The 19,548-nt window shown below is 49.9% G+C and overlaps 1 protein-coding gene across 2 annotated transcripts; it reads left to right on the plus strand.

Moving 5' to 3' along the window:
- The first annotated feature begins 1,548 nt into the window (after nt 1-1,548).
- On the plus strand, nt 1,549-17,710 carry LOC129715364 (nucleotidyltransferase MB21D2-like). 2 transcript variants are annotated; one of them, XM_055665236.1, is made up of 3 exons: nt 1,549-1,706; nt 6,755-7,292; nt 16,385-17,710. In XM_055665236.1, exons 2-3 carry the CDS (start codon nt 7,076-7,078, stop codon nt 17,680-17,682), a joined length of 1,515 nt encoding a protein of 504 aa, XP_055521211.1. In that variant the 5' UTR covers nt 1,549-1,706; nt 6,755-7,075; the 3' UTR covers nt 17,683-17,710. The 2 variants fall into 2 exon arrangements, with proteins under 2 accessions (XP_055521211.1, XP_055521213.1); XM_055665238.1 differs by having other exon boundaries at nt 1,568-1,714.
- Nucleotides 17,711-19,548: the final 1,838 nt, after the last annotated feature.

Raw genomic sequence — 19,548 nt, forward strand, 5'->3', positions numbered from 1 at the left:
CTAGCTTAATGTTTCCCGGAAACAATACATCTTTTGCTATTAATCCTTTTCCTCACTCAATCCTTGAAAAAGTAAGCTCCTACTCGGTCCTCAGATTTCTTCCATACCCTCACAATCTACCAATTAAATCGTCCTCCCATTCCTCTTCAGGAAACTCAATCTTTCCTCATCTCCTCTTCATACCCTCATGTCATGGTAATTTCTTCTACGTCTAACTCCTCCTCCTCTCTTCTATCCCTTATAATCCTCTCTCTCTCACATCTTCCTCCTCCGGCACTCCTCCTCTCTTTCCTTGCAACCTCTCCTCTCTCCCACCTCCCCTCAAACCTCTCCTCCTATTCTCCTCCTCAACCTCCTCTCCTTTCTCCTCTTCTCCTCATTCTCTCCATGCCCGCACTCTCAATCCTCCCCTCTCCTCCCCTTTCTACCCCCCTTTACTCAACTCTCTTCCCTCCCCCTCTCTTCTCCCCCTCACTCCCTCCTCTTCCTCCCCTCCTCCTCTCTCCTCTCCTAATCTATCTCTCTCTCTCCTTAACTTTCTTCTCTCTCCCCCCCTCCTCTTCCTTTCCTCCTCTCTTTCATCCTCCCCATTTCCCTCTTTCCTTTTTTCTATCTTTCCCTCATCCCTTCCTCCCCTCATCCTCCTCCCTCCCCTCCTCTTCCCATCCCTCCCCTTTCCTCCCCCTCCCTACATATTCCTCACTCCCTTCCCTCCCTCCTATCCTCCTCCCCCTTCCCTCCTCCTTTCCTCCCCCCCCTCACCCGCTACCTGCGCTGCGATCATCCCAGGCAACCACATTTCCTTTCCACTACATTCATGTGCTTGCATTCCTGCAACAAATGGTCACAATGCCCAGGTGAGGTGAGGGCAGGCAGTTTGACTGCAGAAGGGATCACTCACGCAGACAGAGGCAGGGAGAGGGAGACTGAGAGAGATAGATAGACAGACAGAGATAGAGAGATATACAGACAGACACAGACAGAGAGAGAGACAGATAGGGAGACAGAGAGGAGAGAGAGAGAGAGAGACAGACAGACAGAGAGAGAGAGAGAGAAATAGGCAGACAGACAAGAGGGAGAGAGAGAGACGGAGAGAGAGAGAGACGGAGAGAGACAGAGGCAGACAGAGAGAGAGATAGATAGAGAGAGAGGCAGACAGACAGAGAGAGAGAGAGATAGACACACAGACAAAGAGAGAGAGAGATGGGCAGATAGAGTACACATGCAGACAGTCGAGCAGACGCACCACCTCCACCAGGTTATCTAGATGTCTTGCATGTGCAGCTTGGTGCAGTTCCCCTCTACAGTGGTGACCTGGTCTACGACCAACCTCCAAAAAATGAACTTGAGCATAGTTGGGGGGATGTGGAGGGTGCCTTATATGATGTTTATTTTACCTGTGCCTCCAAACCAAATATGTTCAGCTTTCAATTAGTCTGAAGAAGGGTCCTGACAAGAAACATTGCCTATCCATGTCTTCCAGAGACGCTGCCTAATCGGCTGATTTACTCCAGCGCTTTTTGTCTTTTTACTTTGAAGAAGGGTCCTGACCTGAAATGTTGCATATCTATTTCTTACAGCGCCAGAGACCCGGGTTCGATCCTGACTACGGGTGCTGTCTGTACGGAGTTTGCACATTCGCCCAGTGACCTGCGTGGGTTTTCTCCGAGATCATCAGTTTCCTCCCGAGCTCCAATGACGTACAGGTTTGTAGGTGAATTGGCTTGGTGTAAATTGTCCCTGGTGTGTGTGTGTGGGGGGGATAGGGTTAGTATGCGGGGATCGCTGGTCGGGGGCGAGCTCGGTGGGGTGGGCCGAAGGGCCTGTTTCTGCGCGTCTCTGTGTGTCTCTGAACGAATACAGTATACAGCAGGGGTCCTTCTGCAGTGTAAGGGAAAGCAAATTGTGTGCATTTGGCCTGTTGGCCTTTATAACAAGAGGAGTTGAGTATAGGAGCAAAGAGGTCCTTCTGCAGTTGTATAGTGCCCTAGTCAGACCACACCTGGAGTATTGTGTGCAGTTTTGGTCCCCTAATTTGAGGAAGGACATTCTTGCTATTGAGGGAGCCCAGCGTAGGTTCACAAGGTTAATTCCCGGGATGGCGGGACTGTCGTATGCTGAGAGAATGAAGCAGCTGGGCTTGTGCACTCTGGAGTTTAGAAGGATGAGAGGAGATCTTATTGAAACATATAAGATTATTAAGGGTTTGGACAGGGTTTGGAGGCAGGAAACATGTTCCCAATGTTGGGGTAGTCCAGAACCCAGGGGCCACACCGTTTAAGAATAAGGAGTAAGCCATTTAGAACGGAGATGAGGAAACACTTTTTCTCACAGAGAGTTGTGTGTCTGTGGAATTCTCTGCCTCAGAGGGCGGTGGAGGCCGGTTCTCTGGATACTTTCAATAGAGAGCTAGATAGGGCTCTTCAAGACAGAGGTCCTTCTGCAGTCGGGGAAGACAAAAATGCTGGAGAAACTCAGCGGGTGCAGCAGCATCTATGGAGCGAAGGAAATAGGCAACGTTTCGGCCCGAAACCCTTCCGGGTTTCGTCCCGAAACGTTGCCTATTTCCTTCAGGGTTTCGGCCCGAAACGTTGCCTATTTCCTTCGCTCCATAGATGCTGCTGCACCCGCTGAGTTTCTCCAGCATTTTAGTCTACCTTCAATTTTCCAGCATCTGCAGTTCATTTCTTAAACGCAGAGTCAGGGGATATGGGGAGAAGGCAGGAACGTAGTACTGATTGGGGATGATCAGACATGATCACATTGAATGGCTCGAAGGGCCGAATGGCCTACTCCTGCACCTATTGTCCATTGTCTAAACTAAACTAGTGGAAAAATCGTTTGTGGAGTGTGGGAAGAAACATTGTAGGGACCAGCAAAACCTGCTATCACCTGTTGCTATACGCTTCAGTGAGTACGAGTTTGTTTAATAAATCTAAGGGCTGTTTGCTATTGGCACGGCCGCGATGCTGTTAATCTTTGACATAGCATTCATACTCAGATAGCGCTCGGGCAGAAAGATCTTAGCCCGAGGCAAAGATTTTCCGGTTCTTTAGTTTTATCAGCAGTGTTTCTTGAATCAGATTTGTCCAATTCCAGATGTGCATGCTTTGCAGAGGGAGTGCAGAGAAGGTTCGCCAGACTGATTCCTGGGATGTCAGGACTGTCTTATGAAGAAAGACTGGATAGACTTGGTTTATACTCTCTAGAATTTAGGAGATTGAGAGGGGATCTTACAGAAACTTACAAAATTCTTAAGGGGTTGGACAGGCTAGATGCAGGAAGATTGTTCCCGATGTTAGGGAAGTCCAGGACAAGGGGTCACAGCTTAAGGATAAGGGGGAAATCCTTTAAAACCGAGATGAGGATAACTTTTTTTCACACAGAGAGTGGTGAATTTCTGGAACTCTCTGCCACAGAGGGTAGTTGAGGCCACAGTTCATTGGCTATATTTAAGAGGGAGTTAGATGTGGCCAAATGGATCAGAGGGTATGGAGAGAAGGCAGGTACGGGATACTGAGTTGGATGATCAGCCATGATCATATTGCATGGCGGTGCAGGCTCGAAGGGCCGAATGGCCTACTCCTGTACCTAATTTCTATGTTTCTATGAGCGGTGGAGTCACAAGAGACTCCAGATGTTGGAATCTTCAGCGAACAGCAAAACCGACTTCTTCTGCAGGATAGGCAACCACCCTTCGTCCGAAAACATCACCCCTCCATTTTCTCCAGAACGGTGGCGCAGCGGTAGAGCTGCTGCCTCACAGCGCCGGAGACCCGGGTTCAATCCCGACTCCGGGTGCTGTCCTTAAGGAGTTTGCACGTCCTCCCCGTGACCTGCGTGGGTTTTCTACGGGAGCTCCAGTCCCCCCCACCCCACCACACACTCCAAAGGCGTGCAGGTCTCAAGAGAGATCTAGATAGGGCTCTTAAAGAATTCTCTGCCTCAGAGGGCGGTGGAGGCCGGTTCTCTGGATAATTTCAAGAGAGAGCTAGGTAGGGCTCTTAAAGAAAGCGGAGTCAGGGGATATGGGGAGAAGGCCAAACAAGAGGACACGACTTCAGAATTAAGGGACAGAAGTTTAGGGGTAATATGAGGGGGAACTTCTTTACTCAGAGAGTGGTAGCGGTGTGGAATGAGCTTCCAGTGGAAGGGGTGGAGGCAGGTTCATTGGTATCATTTAAAAATAAATTGAATAGGCATATGGATGAGAAGGGAATGGAGGGTTATGGTATGAGTGCAGGCAGGTGGGACTAAGGGGAAAAAGAATTTGTTCGGCACGGACTTGTAGGGCCGAGATGGCCTGTTTCCGTGCTGTAATTGTTATATGTTATATGGTTATAAGGCAGGAACGGGGTACTAATTGGGGATGATCAGCCGTGATCACATTGAATGGCGGTGCTGGCTTGAAGGGCCGAATGGCCTCTACTCCTGCACCTATTGTCTATTGTCTATTGTTTGTAGGGTAATTGGCTTTTATTGAAACTTGTCCCTAAGGTGGAGGACAGTGCTAGTGTACGAGGAATTCGTAGGTAATCGCGGGTTGTCGTAGAGTCTTCAGCATAGTCGAAGGAGGTCACCTTCACTCTCCACTATTCGGTGTCCAATTTCCCCCAAGCTACTAAAAGCTGGCCTTCAACATAGTCCCAGGAGGTCTTCAACATGACATTTTTTCCAAACTCTCCTGAACTCTTCTAAACTCGCAAATTAGGTTGCCGCAGTGGGACAGCCCCTTAAGGAACGATGATAAAGCACACACACACACACCAAAATCCTATACTTCCGGCGGTGGAAGTCCGCAGGAACTGGAGGACAGAGATGTGTGGTGCGTCCGTCACCGTTCCCGTCAGAAACCAGCGCCACTCCCCCGCTAATGTTTTCAACGATGATGAATGATGGGCCGAATGGCCTAATTCTACTCCTATCACTTACGACCAACGGGCCTGTTTCCGTGCTGTGTGAGTTCTTGTAGCTGTGGGAGGGGCGGGGAGGAAATGGCTGAATCGGTTGCTCATCTGGTTTTCACTGTTGACACCCAACATTGCCAGCCACGATTTCCCCTGCCCATCCCTAGCTCCAGGTTAAAGCAGGCACCAGCATTACTTCACCGTTTTGGTAGGATTGTAGTTACTTCTGACTATACGGAGGTCAGAAGGAAGAAAAGTTAGACACAATAAGCTCAAGTGCGGTGGAGTTGCTGCCTCACAGCGCCGGAGACCCGGGTTCGATCCTGACGACGGGTGCTGTCTGTACGGAGTTTGCACGTTCTCCCCGTGACCTGCGTGGGCTTTCTCCTAGATCTTCGGTTTCTTCCCACACTCCAAAGACGTGCAGGTTTGTAGGTTAATTGGCTTGGTAAATAGAAGGTGTAGGATAGTGTTAAATGCGTGGGGATCGCTGGTCGGCATGGGCTGAAGGGCCTGTTTCCGCGCTGTATCTCTAAACTAAAACTCAGGGTTGGACAGCATCTCTGGAGAGAAGGAATAGGTGAAGTTTCAGGTCGATGTGTGTTGTGTGTGTGTGTGTGTGTGTGTGTGTGTGTGTGTGTGTGTGTGTGGTGTGTGTGTGTGTGTGTGTGTGTGTGTGTGTGTGTGTGTGTGTGTGTGTGTGTGTGTGTGTGTGTGTGTGTGTGTGTGTGTGTGTGTGTGTGTGTGTGTGTGTGTCCGTCTGTGTGTGTGTGTGTTCGCGTCTCTGTGTCTCCCTCCCTCCCTCCCCTCCCCCCTTCCCCCTCTCCCTCTCCCCCCCCCCCTCCTACCCCCTCCCTCCCTCCCTCCTCCTCCCTCCCTCCATCTCTCCCCCTTTCTCCCCTGCCCCCCTCTCCCTCTCCCTCTCCCCCCCTCCCCCTCTCCTCCCTCCCCTCCCTCCATCTCTCCCTTTCTCCTCCCCTCTCGCTCTCTCCCCCCCCCACCCTCCCTCCCCTCTCCTCTCCACCTTCCCCTCCCCCTCACCCCCCCCCCCCCCCCCCTCCCCCCTCCCCCCCCCCCCCCTCCTCCCTCCCTCTCTCCCGGGTTCCATCTCCCTGTGTGTGTGTGTGTGCGTGTGCGTGTCCCCCTCTCCGTGCGTCGTGCGTCCTGTGTGTGTGTGTGCCTGCGTGCGTGCGTGCGTGTGTGTGTGTGGTCTGCAAAGATGTGCGGGCTTCTAGTTCAATCTGTAATTTGCCCCCTGGTGTGTAGGGAGTGGATGCCAGAGTGGGATAGCATAGAACTAGTAATAACATTGAACAGGGCGATCGATAGTCGGCGTGGACTGGGGCCTGTTTCCGTCGCTGGATCTTTCGATCATGTTAAACATGGTTGGAAATGTAAATATCCCGCCCGTGCTCTTTGCACTTAGTAGAAAATGGGTGGGTCAATATAACATACTGAGTCAGATGGTAGACAAAAACGCTGGAGAAACTCAGCGGGTGGGGCAGCATCTATGGAGGAGTCCCTTCGCTCCGTAGATGCTGCCTCGCCCGCTGAGTTTCTCCAGCATTTTTGTCTCCCTTCGATTTTTCCAGCATCTGCAGTTCCTTCTTAAACATACCGAGTCAGATCATGCATTTAGTAAAGTATTTGAAAAGTCGGGATGCAGTCTTTACCTCGAAACCTCAAGGAACTCCGCAGGTCGGGCAGCATCTGTGGAGGCAGAGTTGATGGATGGTGGACATTCCAAGTCGAGACCTTGCCTCAAAAACTGGGATGTGGCCCACCGCAACGGATTTATAATTCGGAGCACTGCACTAATTTCTAACGTCTAGTCTCTCCTCTTTCAGACTTTCCGATGAAGATCTTTGATTCTCCGTACTTGTGTGGCCCGGAGCAGCAACAAAACAAACTCTTCACCTGTCAGTGAAACCGTCTAAAGATTCGGGACTAAATTCAATCCAAAGCTATTCCTGCCACTAATGCTGGATTGCTGAGATGACTGCAGGACGTTAATCCCTTTCACCTCTGCCCGAATGTGATAGGCACAAAAAGCTGGAGTAACTCGACCGGCATCTTAGCGGCAGCAGCAGCAGCATCTCTGGAGAGAAGGGAGAGGTTGACAATCCGCGTTGAGACCCTGCGTTTGACTTCCACGCCGCGTTGTGGAGATGGCGGCTCTCCCGACACCGTCTGGCAGGGACTCAACGCCGAATTCCAAGCCGGCATCGGCCAAGCCCTTGAATGACCTGGACTTCCACTCGGGAGCTCGGATCGAGGAGATCACCAAACTGATCCAGGAGTTCGGCAAGCATGAGATGAGGGACTTTGACGATCAGCGGGCGTTGGAAGTACACACAGCCAAGGATTTCATATTCTCAATGCTGGGTGAGTGAAGCTAATAGAAAGTGAATGGTGGCGCAGCGGTAGAGTTGCTGCCTCACGGCGCGTGCAGCGTCGGAGACCCGGGTTCGATCCCGACAACGGTCTCTTGTCTGTACGTTCTCCCCGTGACCTGCGTGGGTTTTCCCCGACATCTTAAGCTAAGCACAATGTAGAACAGAACAGAAGATAGACACAAAGAGCTGGAGTAACTCAGAGCTGGAGCTGGAGTAACTCAGCGGGTCAGGCACCATCTCTGGAGAACATGGATGGGCGACGTGTCAGGTATTACCTGTTTAAGAAGGAACTGCAGATGCTGGGAAATCGAAGGTAGACAAAAGTGCTGGAGAAACTCAGCGGGTGCAGCAGCATCTATGGAACGAAGGAAATAGGCAACGTTTCGGGCCGAAACCCTTCTTCAAACCCTTCTTAAAGAGCTGGAGTAACTCAGCGGGTCAGGCAGCAGGAGTAACTCAGCGGGTCAGGCAGTACCTCTGGAGTAACTCAGCGGGTCAGGCAGCAGGAGTAACTCAGCGGGTCAGGCAGCTGGAGTAACTCAGCGGGTCAGGCAGCTGGAGTAACTCAGCGGGTCAGGCAGCTGGAGTAACTCAGCGGGTCAGGCAGCAGGAGTAACTCAGCGGGTCAGGCAGCTGGAGTAACTCAGCGGGTCAGGCAGCTGGAGTAACTCAGCAGGTCAGGCAGCTGGAGTAACTCAGCGGGTCAGGCAGGTGGAGTAACTCAGCGGGTCAGGCAGCAGGAGTAACTCAGCGGGTCAGGCAGCAGGAGTAACTCAGCAGGTCAGGCAGCTGGAGTAACTCAGCGGGTCAGGCAGGTGGAGTAACTCAGCGGGTCAGGCAGCACCTCATGCGAAAAGGAATAGGTGATGTTTCGGGTCTCGACCTGAAATGCCACCTATTCCTTCTCTCCAGAGCTGCTAGCTGACCCGCTGAGTTACTCCAGCTTCTTGGGTCTATCTTCGATTTAATCCGGCATCTGCAGTTCCTTCCTACAAATAGAAAAGTATAGCACAGAAATAGGCCCTTCGGCCCATTTATATAAGGGCAGCGGTAGAGTTGCTGCCTCACAGCGCCAGAGACCCGTGCTCGAGCCTGAATACGGGTGCTGTCTGTATGGAGTTTGTACGTTCTCCCCGTGACTGCGTGCCTTTTCCTCCTGGGTGCTCCAGTTTCCTCCCACGCTCCAAAAACATGCAGGTTAATTGGCTCCTGTAAATTGTCTCTAGTGTGTAGGATAGTGATAGTGTGCGGGGATCGCTGGTGAGCACAGATTCGGTGGGCTGTGGAGCCTGTTTCAGTGCTGTATCTCTAAACTAAACACTCTAAACTAAACTAAACTCTCTAAACTAAACTAAACTCTCTAAACTAAACTAAACTCTCTAAACTAAACTAAACTCTCTAATCTAAACTAAACTCTCTAAACTAAACACTCTCTAAACTAAACACTCTCTAAACTAAACTAAACTCTCTCTCTAAATTCTCTAAACTAAACTAAACTAAACTAAACACTCTCTAAACTAAATACTCTCTAAACTAAACTAAATTCTCTAAACTAAACTCTCTAAACTAAACTAAACTCTCTAAACTAAACACTCTCTAAACTAAACTAAATTCTCTAAACTACACTAAACTGTCTAAACTATAAACTCTCTAAACTACTCTAAGCTAAACTAAACTGAACTCTCTAAACTCAACGAAACACTCTCTAAACTACACTAAACTCTCTAAACTACACTAAATTCTCTAAACTAAACTAAATTCTCTAAACTAAACTAAATTCTCTAAACTAAACTAAATTCTCTAAACTAAACTAAACTCTCTAAACTATAAACTCTCTAAACTACTAAACTCTCTAAACTAAACTGAACTCTCTAAACTCAACGAAACACTCTCTAAACTAAACTAAACTCTCTAAACTAAACTAAACTCTCTAAACTAAACTAAACTCTCTCTAAACTCTCTAAACTACAACTCTAAACTCTCTAAACTAAACTGAACTCTCTAAACTCAATGAAACACTCTCTAAACTAAACTAAACTCTCTAAACTAAACTAAACTCTCTAAACTAAACTAAACTAAACACTCTCTAAACTAAACACTCTCTAAACTAAAGTAAACTAAGCACTCTCGAAACTAAATTAAACCATACTCACTAAACTAAACTCTTTAAACTAAACCCTCCATAAAGTGAAGTGAATGGGCCAGGCCAGGCCAGGCCAGGGTCTGTTTGGGATTTTGTTCCTGAGCAACGTTAACTCATCTGATTCAATTCCCATTGAATGAGTGTGAGTCAGAGCACTCGGAGGACTTGGACTTCAATCCCACTGCATTTCCATTTGGAATTTGAACTTTGCCGATGACTATTTTTGCTGCCGAGGGGAGACTTTGTGCAAAAGAATTGCCTTGGGCAGGGAGGTCACATTCTTAAGCAATCAAATGGCGTTTAGCTGGAGGAAGACACAAAGTAACTCAGCGGGTCAGGCAGCATCTCTGGAGAACATGAATAAGTGACGTTTTGGTCCCCTAATTTGAGGAAGGACATTCTTGCTATTGAGGGAGTGCAGCGTAGGTTCACCACGTTAATTCCCGGGATGGTGAGACTGACATATGATGAAAGAATGGGCCAACTGGGCTTGTATTCACTGGAATTGTAGAAACACATAACATTATTAAAGGTTTGGGCAGGCTATATAGAAACATAGAAATAGAAATTAGGTGCAGGAGTAGGCCATTCGGCCCTTCGAGCCTGCCTATTTGCAGGAAAAATGTTCCCAATGTTGGGGAAGTTCAGAACTAGGGGTCACACACAGTTTAAGAATAAGGGGTAGGCCATTAAGGTGTCCCGCAGGTAAAAGAGTAGGCCATTCGGCCGTTTGAGCCAGCACCGCCATTCAATATGATCATGGCTGATCATCCAACTCAGTTTAAGGATATGGGGGAAATCTTTTAGGACCGAGATGAGGAAAACATTTTTCACACAGAGGGTGGTGAATCTCTGGAAGGTAGTTGTGGTCACAGAAGGTAGTTGTGGCCACAGCTCATTGGCTATATTTAAGAGGGAGTTAGATGTGGCCCTTGTGGCGAAAGGGATCAGGGGGTATGGGGAGAAGGCAGGTACGGGATACTGAGTTGGATGATCAGCCATGATCATATTGAATGGCGGTGCAGGCTCAAAGGGCCAAATGGCCTACTCCTGCACCTATTTTCTATGTTTCTAACTCAGTATCCTGTACCTGCCTTCTCTCCATACCGCCTGATCCCTTTAGCCACAAGGGCCACATCTAACTCCCTCTTAAATATAGCCAATGAACTGTGTGGCCTCAACTACCTTCTGTGGCAGAGAATTCCACAGATTCACCACTCTCTGTGTGGGGGAAAAAAATGTGTTTCTCACCTCAGTCCTAAAAGATTTCCCCCCTTATCCTTAAACTGCGTGTGTGTGGCCCCTTTGTTCTGGACTTCCCCAACATCGGGAACAATCTTCCTGCATCTCAATACACAGCAACCTGAGGCAAGCCTAGACTTGCCTTTCTGTATTCATCTACCGGAGAAAGGCCTGATTTGAGACTAAATATAAATTTTCTTATATTTTCTTATATTTTTAACATCAATCCACAGATGGATGTATTGACGACAAGGAACTGTACATTGGTTTGTTTGGGGGGGGGTGGGGGGGGGAGAGAGTGATCGGAATAGTTTCCTGTACTATAATCCCAATTGCATTGTGTAATTTTGCAGAGTTATATATGGGAGGAACTGAAGGTGAGTCACTTTTGCCTATTTTTGTACATTGCTTGTTTAACCACTCGGTTCCAGTACTTGGCCTCGCGTGACTTCCCAGCTGTGATTGTCAGGGAACGTGTCTAAAATAGAACAGAACGGCACAGGAACAGGCCCTTCGGCCCACAATGTCCGTGCTGAACACGGTGCCAAGATAGACTGACCTCCTTTGGTTTAGAGATACAGCGCAGAAACAATATCATCTTTCCCACACTCTCTCCGCACTCCTCACCCTTCTGAAGCGGCTTTTGGACAGTCATGTCACTGCCAGGGGAGGTAGTTGAGGCAGGGACTATCCCGACGTTTAAGAAACAATTAAACAGGTACATGGATAGGACAGGTTTTGACGGTTTGACAATAGACAATAGGTGCAGGTGTAGGCCATTTGGCACTTTGAGCTGATCATCCCCAATCAGTACCCCGTTCCTGCCTTCTCCCCATATCCCCTGACTCCGCTATCTTTAAGAGCCCTATCTAGCTCTCTCTTGAAAGCATCCAGAGAACCAGCCTCCACCGCCCTCTGAGGCAGAGAATTCCACTGACTCACCACTCTCTGTGAGAAAAAGTGTTTCCTCGTCTCCGTTCTAAATGGCTTACCCCTTATTCTTAAACTGTGTGTGTGTGTGTGGCCCCTGATACTGGACTCCCCCAACATCGGGAACATGTTTCCCACCTCTAGTGTGTCCAAGCCCTTAATAATCTTATATGTTTCAACGAGAATCCCTCTCATCCTTTTAGACTCCAGAGTGTACAAGCCCAGCCGCTCCATTCTCTCAGCATATGACAGTCCCGCCATCCCGGGAAATAACCTTGTAAACCTACGCTGGGCTCCCTCAATTGCAAGAATGTCCTTCCTCAAATTAGAGTGGTGAGCACTGAGTCCACGCCGGTGAGTGATCACCCCCTATATTAACACTATCCTACTCATGAAGGACAAGTTACAATTTTACTGAAGCCCATTCATCTAAAAGTCTGTGTAAGTAAGAACTGTAGATGCTGGTAAAATCGAATGCTGGAGTAACTCAGCAGGTGAGGCAGCATCTATGGAGAGAAGGAATGGGCGATGTTTCGGGTCGACACCTTTCTTTAGACTGATGTCAGGGGAGGGGGCGGGACATAGAAACATAGAAATTAGGAGTAGGCCCTTCGAGCCTGCACCGCCATTTAATATGATCATGGCTGATCATCCAACTCAGTATCCCGTACCTGCCTTCTCTCCATACCCTCTGATCCCCTTAGCCACAAGGGCCACATCTAACTCCCTCTTAAATATAGCCAATGAACTGGCCTCAACTACCCTCTGTGGCAGAGAGTTCCAGAGATTCACCACTCTCTGTGTGAAAAAAAAAGTTCTCCTCATCTCGGTTTTAAAGGATTTCCCCCTTATCCTTAAGCTGTGACCCCTTGTCCTGGACTTCCCCAACATCGGGAACAATCTTCCTGCATCTAGCCTGTCCAACCCCTTAAGAATTTTGTAAGTTTCTATAAGATCCCCTCTCAATCTCCTAAATTCTAGAGAGTATAAACCAAGTCTATCCAGTCTCTAGAGAGTATAAACCAAGTCTATCCAGGGACAAAGATAGAATGTAGCTGGAGAGAGTAAGACTAGTGGGAGAACTGGGAAGGGGATGGAGGGAGAGAGGGAAAGCAAGGGCTATCTGAAGTTGGAGAATTCGATGTTCATACCGCTGGGGTGTAAACTACCCAAGCGAAACATGAGGTGTCGTGTAGATGCCATGTGCATGTACCTTTAATATAGTGACCTCACCACTACTAACCACTCCCCATATCAGAAGTATAATTGCAAACTCCCCACCCATTGATCCCTCTCTAGCTCCGGTGACAGACCACGTACAGCTAGGGCAGCAACGGTTATGTAGTAAAGACACAGTTCATGTTCATGACTCCACTTTACATGTCGTTCCTCCAATTTGCGCTGGGCCTCACTCTGACAGTGGAGGAGGCCCAGGACAGAAAGGTCAGATTGGGAATGGGAGAGGGGAGTTGAAGTGCCGGGAGTGTGGAGCGTGGGAGGAAACCCGGAGCCCACCAGGGGGAAACCCACATGGTCACAGGGAGAGCAGAGCGTACAGTATTCAGCATTCACTGTATTGTCCTTTCACCGAGTACTTGCATACACAGAAGAAACAAAAAATTGTTTCATCAGTTTTTGTCAGCGCAATTAATAAAAAACAGAAATAAATACATACAAGTTAAAAATGATCATCTCTAGAATAGGCCTAAAAATAGAACCAAAAACAGGCATTGACACCGAACGGTGTCTACGTGAGAGGTGTTGGGCGAGGTTAGATGTGGGGGTGTATGTGTAGAAACATAGACATTAGGTGCACGGAAACCTTGGGTGGGGCGCAAAGTCTCCAGAGGTTTCCGTTCAGGTATCCTAAGTGGGACAGGGGAATTAAACATCGGGATAGTCCCTGCCTCAACTACCTCCCCTGGCAGTGACGTGCCCGTCCAAAAGCCGCTTCAGAAGGGCGAGGAGTGCGGAGAAAGTGTGGAGAAGATTACATAGAAACATAGAAAATAGGTGCAGGAGTAGAGGCCATTCGGCCCTTCGAGCCTGCACCGCCATTCAATATGATCATGACCTTGTCCTGGACTTCCCCAACATCGGGAACAATCTTCCTGCATCTAGCCTGTCCAACCTCTTAAGAATATTGTAAGTTTCTATAAGATCCCCTCTCAATCTCCTAAATTCTAGAGCGTATAAACCAAGCCTATCCAGTCTTTCTTCATAAGACAGTCCTGACATAGAAACATAGAAATTAGGTGCAGGAGTAGGCCATTCGGCCCTTCGAGCCTGCACCACCATTCAATATGATCATGGCTGATCATCCAACTCAGTATCCCGTACCTGCCTTCTCTCCATACCCACTGATCCCCTTAGCCACAAGGGCCACATCTAACTCCCTCTTAAATATAGCCAATGAACTGTGGCCTCAACTACCCTCTGTGGCAGAGAGTTCCAGAGATTCACCACTCTCTGTGTGAAAAAAGTTCTTCTCATCTCGGTTTTAAAGGATTTCCCCCTTATCCTTAAACTGTGACCCCTTGTCCTGGACTTCCCCATCATCGGGAACAATCTTCCTGCATCTAGCCTGTCCAACCCTTTAAGAATTTTGTAAGTTTCTATAAGATCCCCTCTCAATCTTCTAAATTCTAGAGAGTATAAACCAAGTCTATCCAGTCTTTCTTCATAAGACAGTCCTGACATAGAAACATAGAAATTAGGTGCAGGAGTAGGCCATTCGGCCCTTCGAGCCTGCACCGCCATTCAATATGATCATGGCTGATCATCCAACTCAGTATCCCGTACCTGCCTTCTCTCCATACCTCCTGATCCCCTTAGCCACAAGGGCCACATCTAACTCCCTCTTAAATATAGCCAATGAACTGTGGCCTCAACTACCCTCTGTGGCAGAGAGTTCCAGAGATTCACCATTCTCTGTGTGAAAAAAGTTCTTCTCATCTCGGTTTTAAAGGATTTCCCCTTATCCTTAAGCTGTGACCCCTTGTCCTGGACTTCCCCAACATCGGGAACAATCTTCCTGCATCTAGCCTGTCCAACCCCTTAAGAATTTTGTAAGTTTCTATAAGATCCCCTCTCAATCTCCTAAATTCTAGAGAGTATAAACCAAGTCTATCCAGTCTTTCTTCATAAGACAGTCCTGACATCCCAGGAATCAGCCTGGTGAACCTTCTCTGCACTCCCTCTATGGTAATAATGTCCTTCCTCAGATTAGGAGACCAAAACTGTACGCAATACTCCAGGTGTGGTCTCACCAAGACCCTGTACAACTGCATTAGAACCTCCCTGCTCCTATACTCAAATCCTTTTGCAATGAAAGCCAACATACCATTCGCTTTCTTTACTGCCTGCTGCACCTGCATGCCTACCTTCAATGACTGGTGTACCATGACACCCAGGTCTCGCTGCATCTCCCCCTTTCCCAATCGGCCACCATTTAGATAATAGTCTGCTTTCCCGTTTTTGCCACCAAAATGGATAACCTCACATTTATCCACATTATACTGCATCTGCCAAACATTTGCCCACTCACCCAGCCTATCCAAGTCACCCTGCAGTCTCCTAACATCCTCCTCACAGCTAACACTGCCCCCCAGCTTAGTGTCATCCGCAAACTTGGAGATATTGCCTTCAATTCCCTCATCCAGATCATTAATATATGTTGTAAATAGCTGGGGTCCCAGCACTGAGCCTTGGGGTACCCCACTAGTCACTGCCTGCCATTGTGAAAAGGACCCGTTTACATAGAAACATAGAAATTCGGTGCAGGAGTAGGCCATTCGGCCCTTCGAGCCTGCACCGCCATTCAATATGATCATGGCTGATCATCCAACTCAGTATCCCGTACCTGCCTTCTCTCCATACCCCCTAATCCCCTTAGCCACAAGGGCCACATCTAACTCCCTCTTAAATATAGCCAATGAACTGGCCTCAACTACCCTCTGTGGCAGAGAGTTCCAGAGATTCACCACTCTCTGTGTGAAAAAAGTTCTTCTCATCTCGGTTTTAAAGGATTTCCCCCTTATCCTTAAGCTGTGACCCCTTGTCCTGGACTTCCCTAACATCGGGAACAATCTTCCTGCATCTAGCCTGTCCAACCCCTTAAGAATTTTGTAAGTTTCTATAAGATCCCCTCTCAATCTCCTAAATTCTAGAGAGTATAAACCAAGTCTATCCAGTCTTTCTTCATGAGACAGTCCTGACATCCCAGGAATCAGTCTGGTGAACCTTCTCTGCACTCCCTCTATGGCAATAATGTCCTTCCTCAGATTTGGAGACCAAAACTGTACGCAATACTCCAGGTGTGGTCTCAACAAGACCCCGTACAACTGATCATTAATATATATTGTAAATAGCTGGGGTCCCAGCACTGAGCCTTGCGCTGCCCCACTAGTCACTGCCTGCCATTGTGAAAAGGACCCGTTTACTCCTACTCTTTGCTTCCTGTTTGCCAGCCAGTTCTCTATCCACATCAATACTGAACCCCCAATGCCATTCGTTTTTGTATGGGGAGGGGACACAGTCCGTTAAGCATTTTTATTGCTGGTGGGAAGAAGCTGTGAGCATCCTGCTGGTTCTGCAGCTGATACTCTTCCCAGATGGCAGAATGGCGAGGATGTGGTGGGATGGGTGGTAAGGGTCTTTAATGACGGAGATGGCAAGCTCCCGTGTTCTTTAGCATCCCGGGCGAGGCCTAGAACAGCTCTGCGGAGAAACTGAACGCTGCTCCCCCTTTGCCTCCCCCACCGCAGGGCTGGTGCAGAAACTGGACCACAAGCTGCCCGTGTCCAACGAGTACCTGCTGCTGTCGGGCGGCGTGCGCGAGGGCGTGGTGGACATGAACCCCGACGAGCTGGGGGACTACGCGCGGGGCACGGACTACGACGTGGACTTCACCCTGCTGGTGCCGGCCCTCAAGCTGCACGACCGCAACCAGCCGGTGACGCTGGACATGCGGCACTCCCCGCCGTGCCACTCCTGGCTGAGCCTGCGGCTCTTCAGCGAGGCCACCATGTCCCGGTGGAAGGACTGCTGCACCGAGACGGAGCCGGCGGAGACGGGCGAGCCCGGCGGCGGTGGCGGCGGCGGCTACTACTTCTCCCCCACCAAGGTGGCCGACTGGTTCCACCGCTCGGTGTGCGCGGTGATCGAGGAGATCCGCGGCCGGCCGCAGCGGGGCGTGCCGGCCGTCTCGGCGGTGGCCCGGAACGGCACGGCGGTCACGGTGGTGCTGGCCGTCGGCCGCAGCCGCCTGCTCTACGACATCGTGCCGGTGGTCTCCTTCAAGGGCTGGCCGGCCGTGGCACAGAACTGGCTGATGGAGAACCACTTCTGGGACGGCAAGATCACCGAGGAGGAGGTGATCAGCGGCTTCTACCTGGTGCCGGCCTGCTCGCGGCACGGCCGGCGGGACAACGAGTGGCGGCTGGCCTTCTCCCGCAGCGAGGTGCAGCTGAAGAAGTGCATCTCCGTCCATCTGATCCAGGCCTACCAAGCCTACAAGGCCATCATCGTCAAGCTGCTCTCCCGGCCCAGGGCCATCAGCCCGTACCACCTGAGGAGCCTGATGCTTTGGGCCTGTGACCGCCTGCCCTCCAGCTTCCTCGCCCAGCCCGACAATGCCGCCCACTTCCTGCTGGGCCTCCTGGACGACCTCGCCCACTGCCTGGTCAACAGGTCGTGCCCCAACTACTTCCTGCCGCAGTGCAACATGTTCGACGACCTCTCGGACGCCACGGTGCTGCTGCTGGCGTGCCGCCTCTCGTCCGTGCGCTCCGACCCGGCTGATCACCTGCGCAGCGCCGTGGAGCACGCCAAGGCGGCCAACAAGCTGGCCCAGGAGCTGCGGCAACAGCAGCAGCAGCAGCAGCGCCGTGCCTCGCCGGGCCACAACTCCTCTCAGGCCGACGGCACGGCGGGACAGGACGACGGGCTGGCCCGCAAACTCCAGCAGCTGGTGACGGAGAACCAGGGCAAGTCCATCTCGGTCTTCCTCAACCCCGACGACGTCAGCAAGCCCCACTTCAGGATCGACGACAAGTTCTTCTGAAGGGAGCGGGAGAGGGAAAGGGAAGAAAGTAGAAGAAGAAAGAAAGAAAAAAAAAAACACACACAGGCTGGCCGGATCTGTCGTCCGCTCCGTCCAGCGGCCACCTGGGATATCGGAGGCCATTTTGCACCCCCATTGCACCGTGGGATTCTGGAGGTCCCCGCCAACAATGGACGTTGAGAACGGTTACCAACATGGCCGACGATCGATTGATGAGCAAAGGACAGTCATCCAGCAAATCTAATGACCGATCTTCATTGAACCCCAAACCCAATCCTAACGAGTCAGAACACTGAAAAGACAAGTTTGGACCCGCCAATGAGGTGAGATTGCAACGGCGGGCTCCCGATTGTTTCCACGTTGAGTCGAGCACAAGTTAGCTGCCTTCCCGTCCCTGTTCTCCCCAAACGGTGTTGGCTGGCTTACGGATCTTGGGAAAACATGGAACAATGGTACTTTGTTGCCACCTGTACCGAGGTACAGTGACGTCCGAAGGTAGGACACAAAACGCCGGAGAATCTCAACGGGTGATGCAGCATCTATGGAGAGAAGGACTAGCCGCCGTGCCGACCAGCGATCCCCGCACACTAACACTATCCCACACGCTGGGGACAATTTTACAATTTTTACCAAAGCCAATTAACCTACAACCCTGGAGTGTGGGAGGAAACCGGAGCACCCGGAGGAAACTCACGGGGAGAACGTACAAGGGACTGAGGGGGGTCCGTGCCCCACCTGAAACCTCACCCATCCACGTTCTCCAGGGATAGACGCAAAGTGCTGGAGTAACTCTGCGAATCAGGCAGCATCTCTGGAGAACGTGGATGGGCGATGTTTCGGGCCAGGACCCTTCTTCAGACTGAGACTGAGGGTCGAGTCCCGACCCGAAATGCCCATCCACGTTTTCCCGGGAAAGACACAAAGTGTTGAAATAACTCAGTGGGTCAGGCAGCATCTCTGGAGAAAACGTACGGGTGACGTTTTGGGTAGGGTCCCGTCGTAGGGGGAGGGGGGGGACTGGAAGCAAGTCTTCCTTTCTCCTTTGTACCTTTCCGACCCCTCTCCATACAATCACCAAAGAACGGTCCCGACCAGTAACATCGCCTATCCCTTGTCTCCAGAGATGTTGCCTAACCTGCCGAGTTACTCAGGCACTTTGCTTAAGAAAGAACTGCCTGCCGAGTTACTCCAGCACTTTGCTTAAGAAGGAACTGCAGATGCTGGAAAATCGAAGGTAGACAAAAATGCTGGAGAAACTCAGTGGGTGCAGCAGCATCTATGGAGCGAAGGAATAGGTGACGTTTCGGGCCGAAACCCTTCTCCAGATCAATAAATCTTATAGTTCATTCCTATTAGATATTCCCCAAAGATGCATCCTGACCCGCTGAGTTACTCCAGCACTTTGTGTCTATCGCTGCATCTGCAGTTCCTTCCTATTAGATATTCCCCAAAGATGCATCATGACCCGCTGAGTTACTCCAGCACTTTGTGTCTATCCCTGCATCTGCAGTTCCTTCCTATTAGATATTCCCCAAAGATGTATCATGACCCGCTGAGTTACTCCAGCACTTTGTGTCTATCCCTGCATCTGCAGTTCCTTCCTATTAGATATTCCCCAAAGATGCATCCTGACCCGCTGAGTTACTCCAGCAGTTTGTGTCTTTTTTTAATTGTTATAAACCTTGGCAGAAGCACAGAACTGCAGATGCTGGTTAATTCTCAAAAGGACTGTTTATCTGCAGTTCCTCGTTTCTCCATCTGGTTTGGTGGGGGGGGGAGGGTTGCAGTTTTATGTACGTTTTCATCTCATTTTTAAATTGCCCCGAGGTTATTTTTCAATCCCCCGTCCAAGTTGTGAAGTAAATT

This window comes from Leucoraja erinacea, unplaced genomic scaffold, assembly GCF_028641065.1.
Source record: "Leucoraja erinacea ecotype New England unplaced genomic scaffold, Leri_hhj_1 Leri_113S, whole genome shotgun sequence".
Classification (NCBI taxonomy): Eukaryota; Metazoa; Chordata; class Chondrichthyes; order Rajiformes; family Rajidae; genus Leucoraja; species Leucoraja erinaceus.

Excerpts from the sequence above, each read along its gene's own strand:
- LOC129715364 (XM_055665236.1), top strand. The coding sequence starts at position 7,076 with ATGGCGGCTCTCCCGACACCGTCTGGCAGGGACTCAACGCCGAATTCC. Across the intron at positions 7,293-16,384 it reads TTTCATATTCTCAATGCTGG|GGCTGGTGCAGAAACTGGAC; the intron begins GTGAGTGAAGCT and ends CCCCCACCGCAG.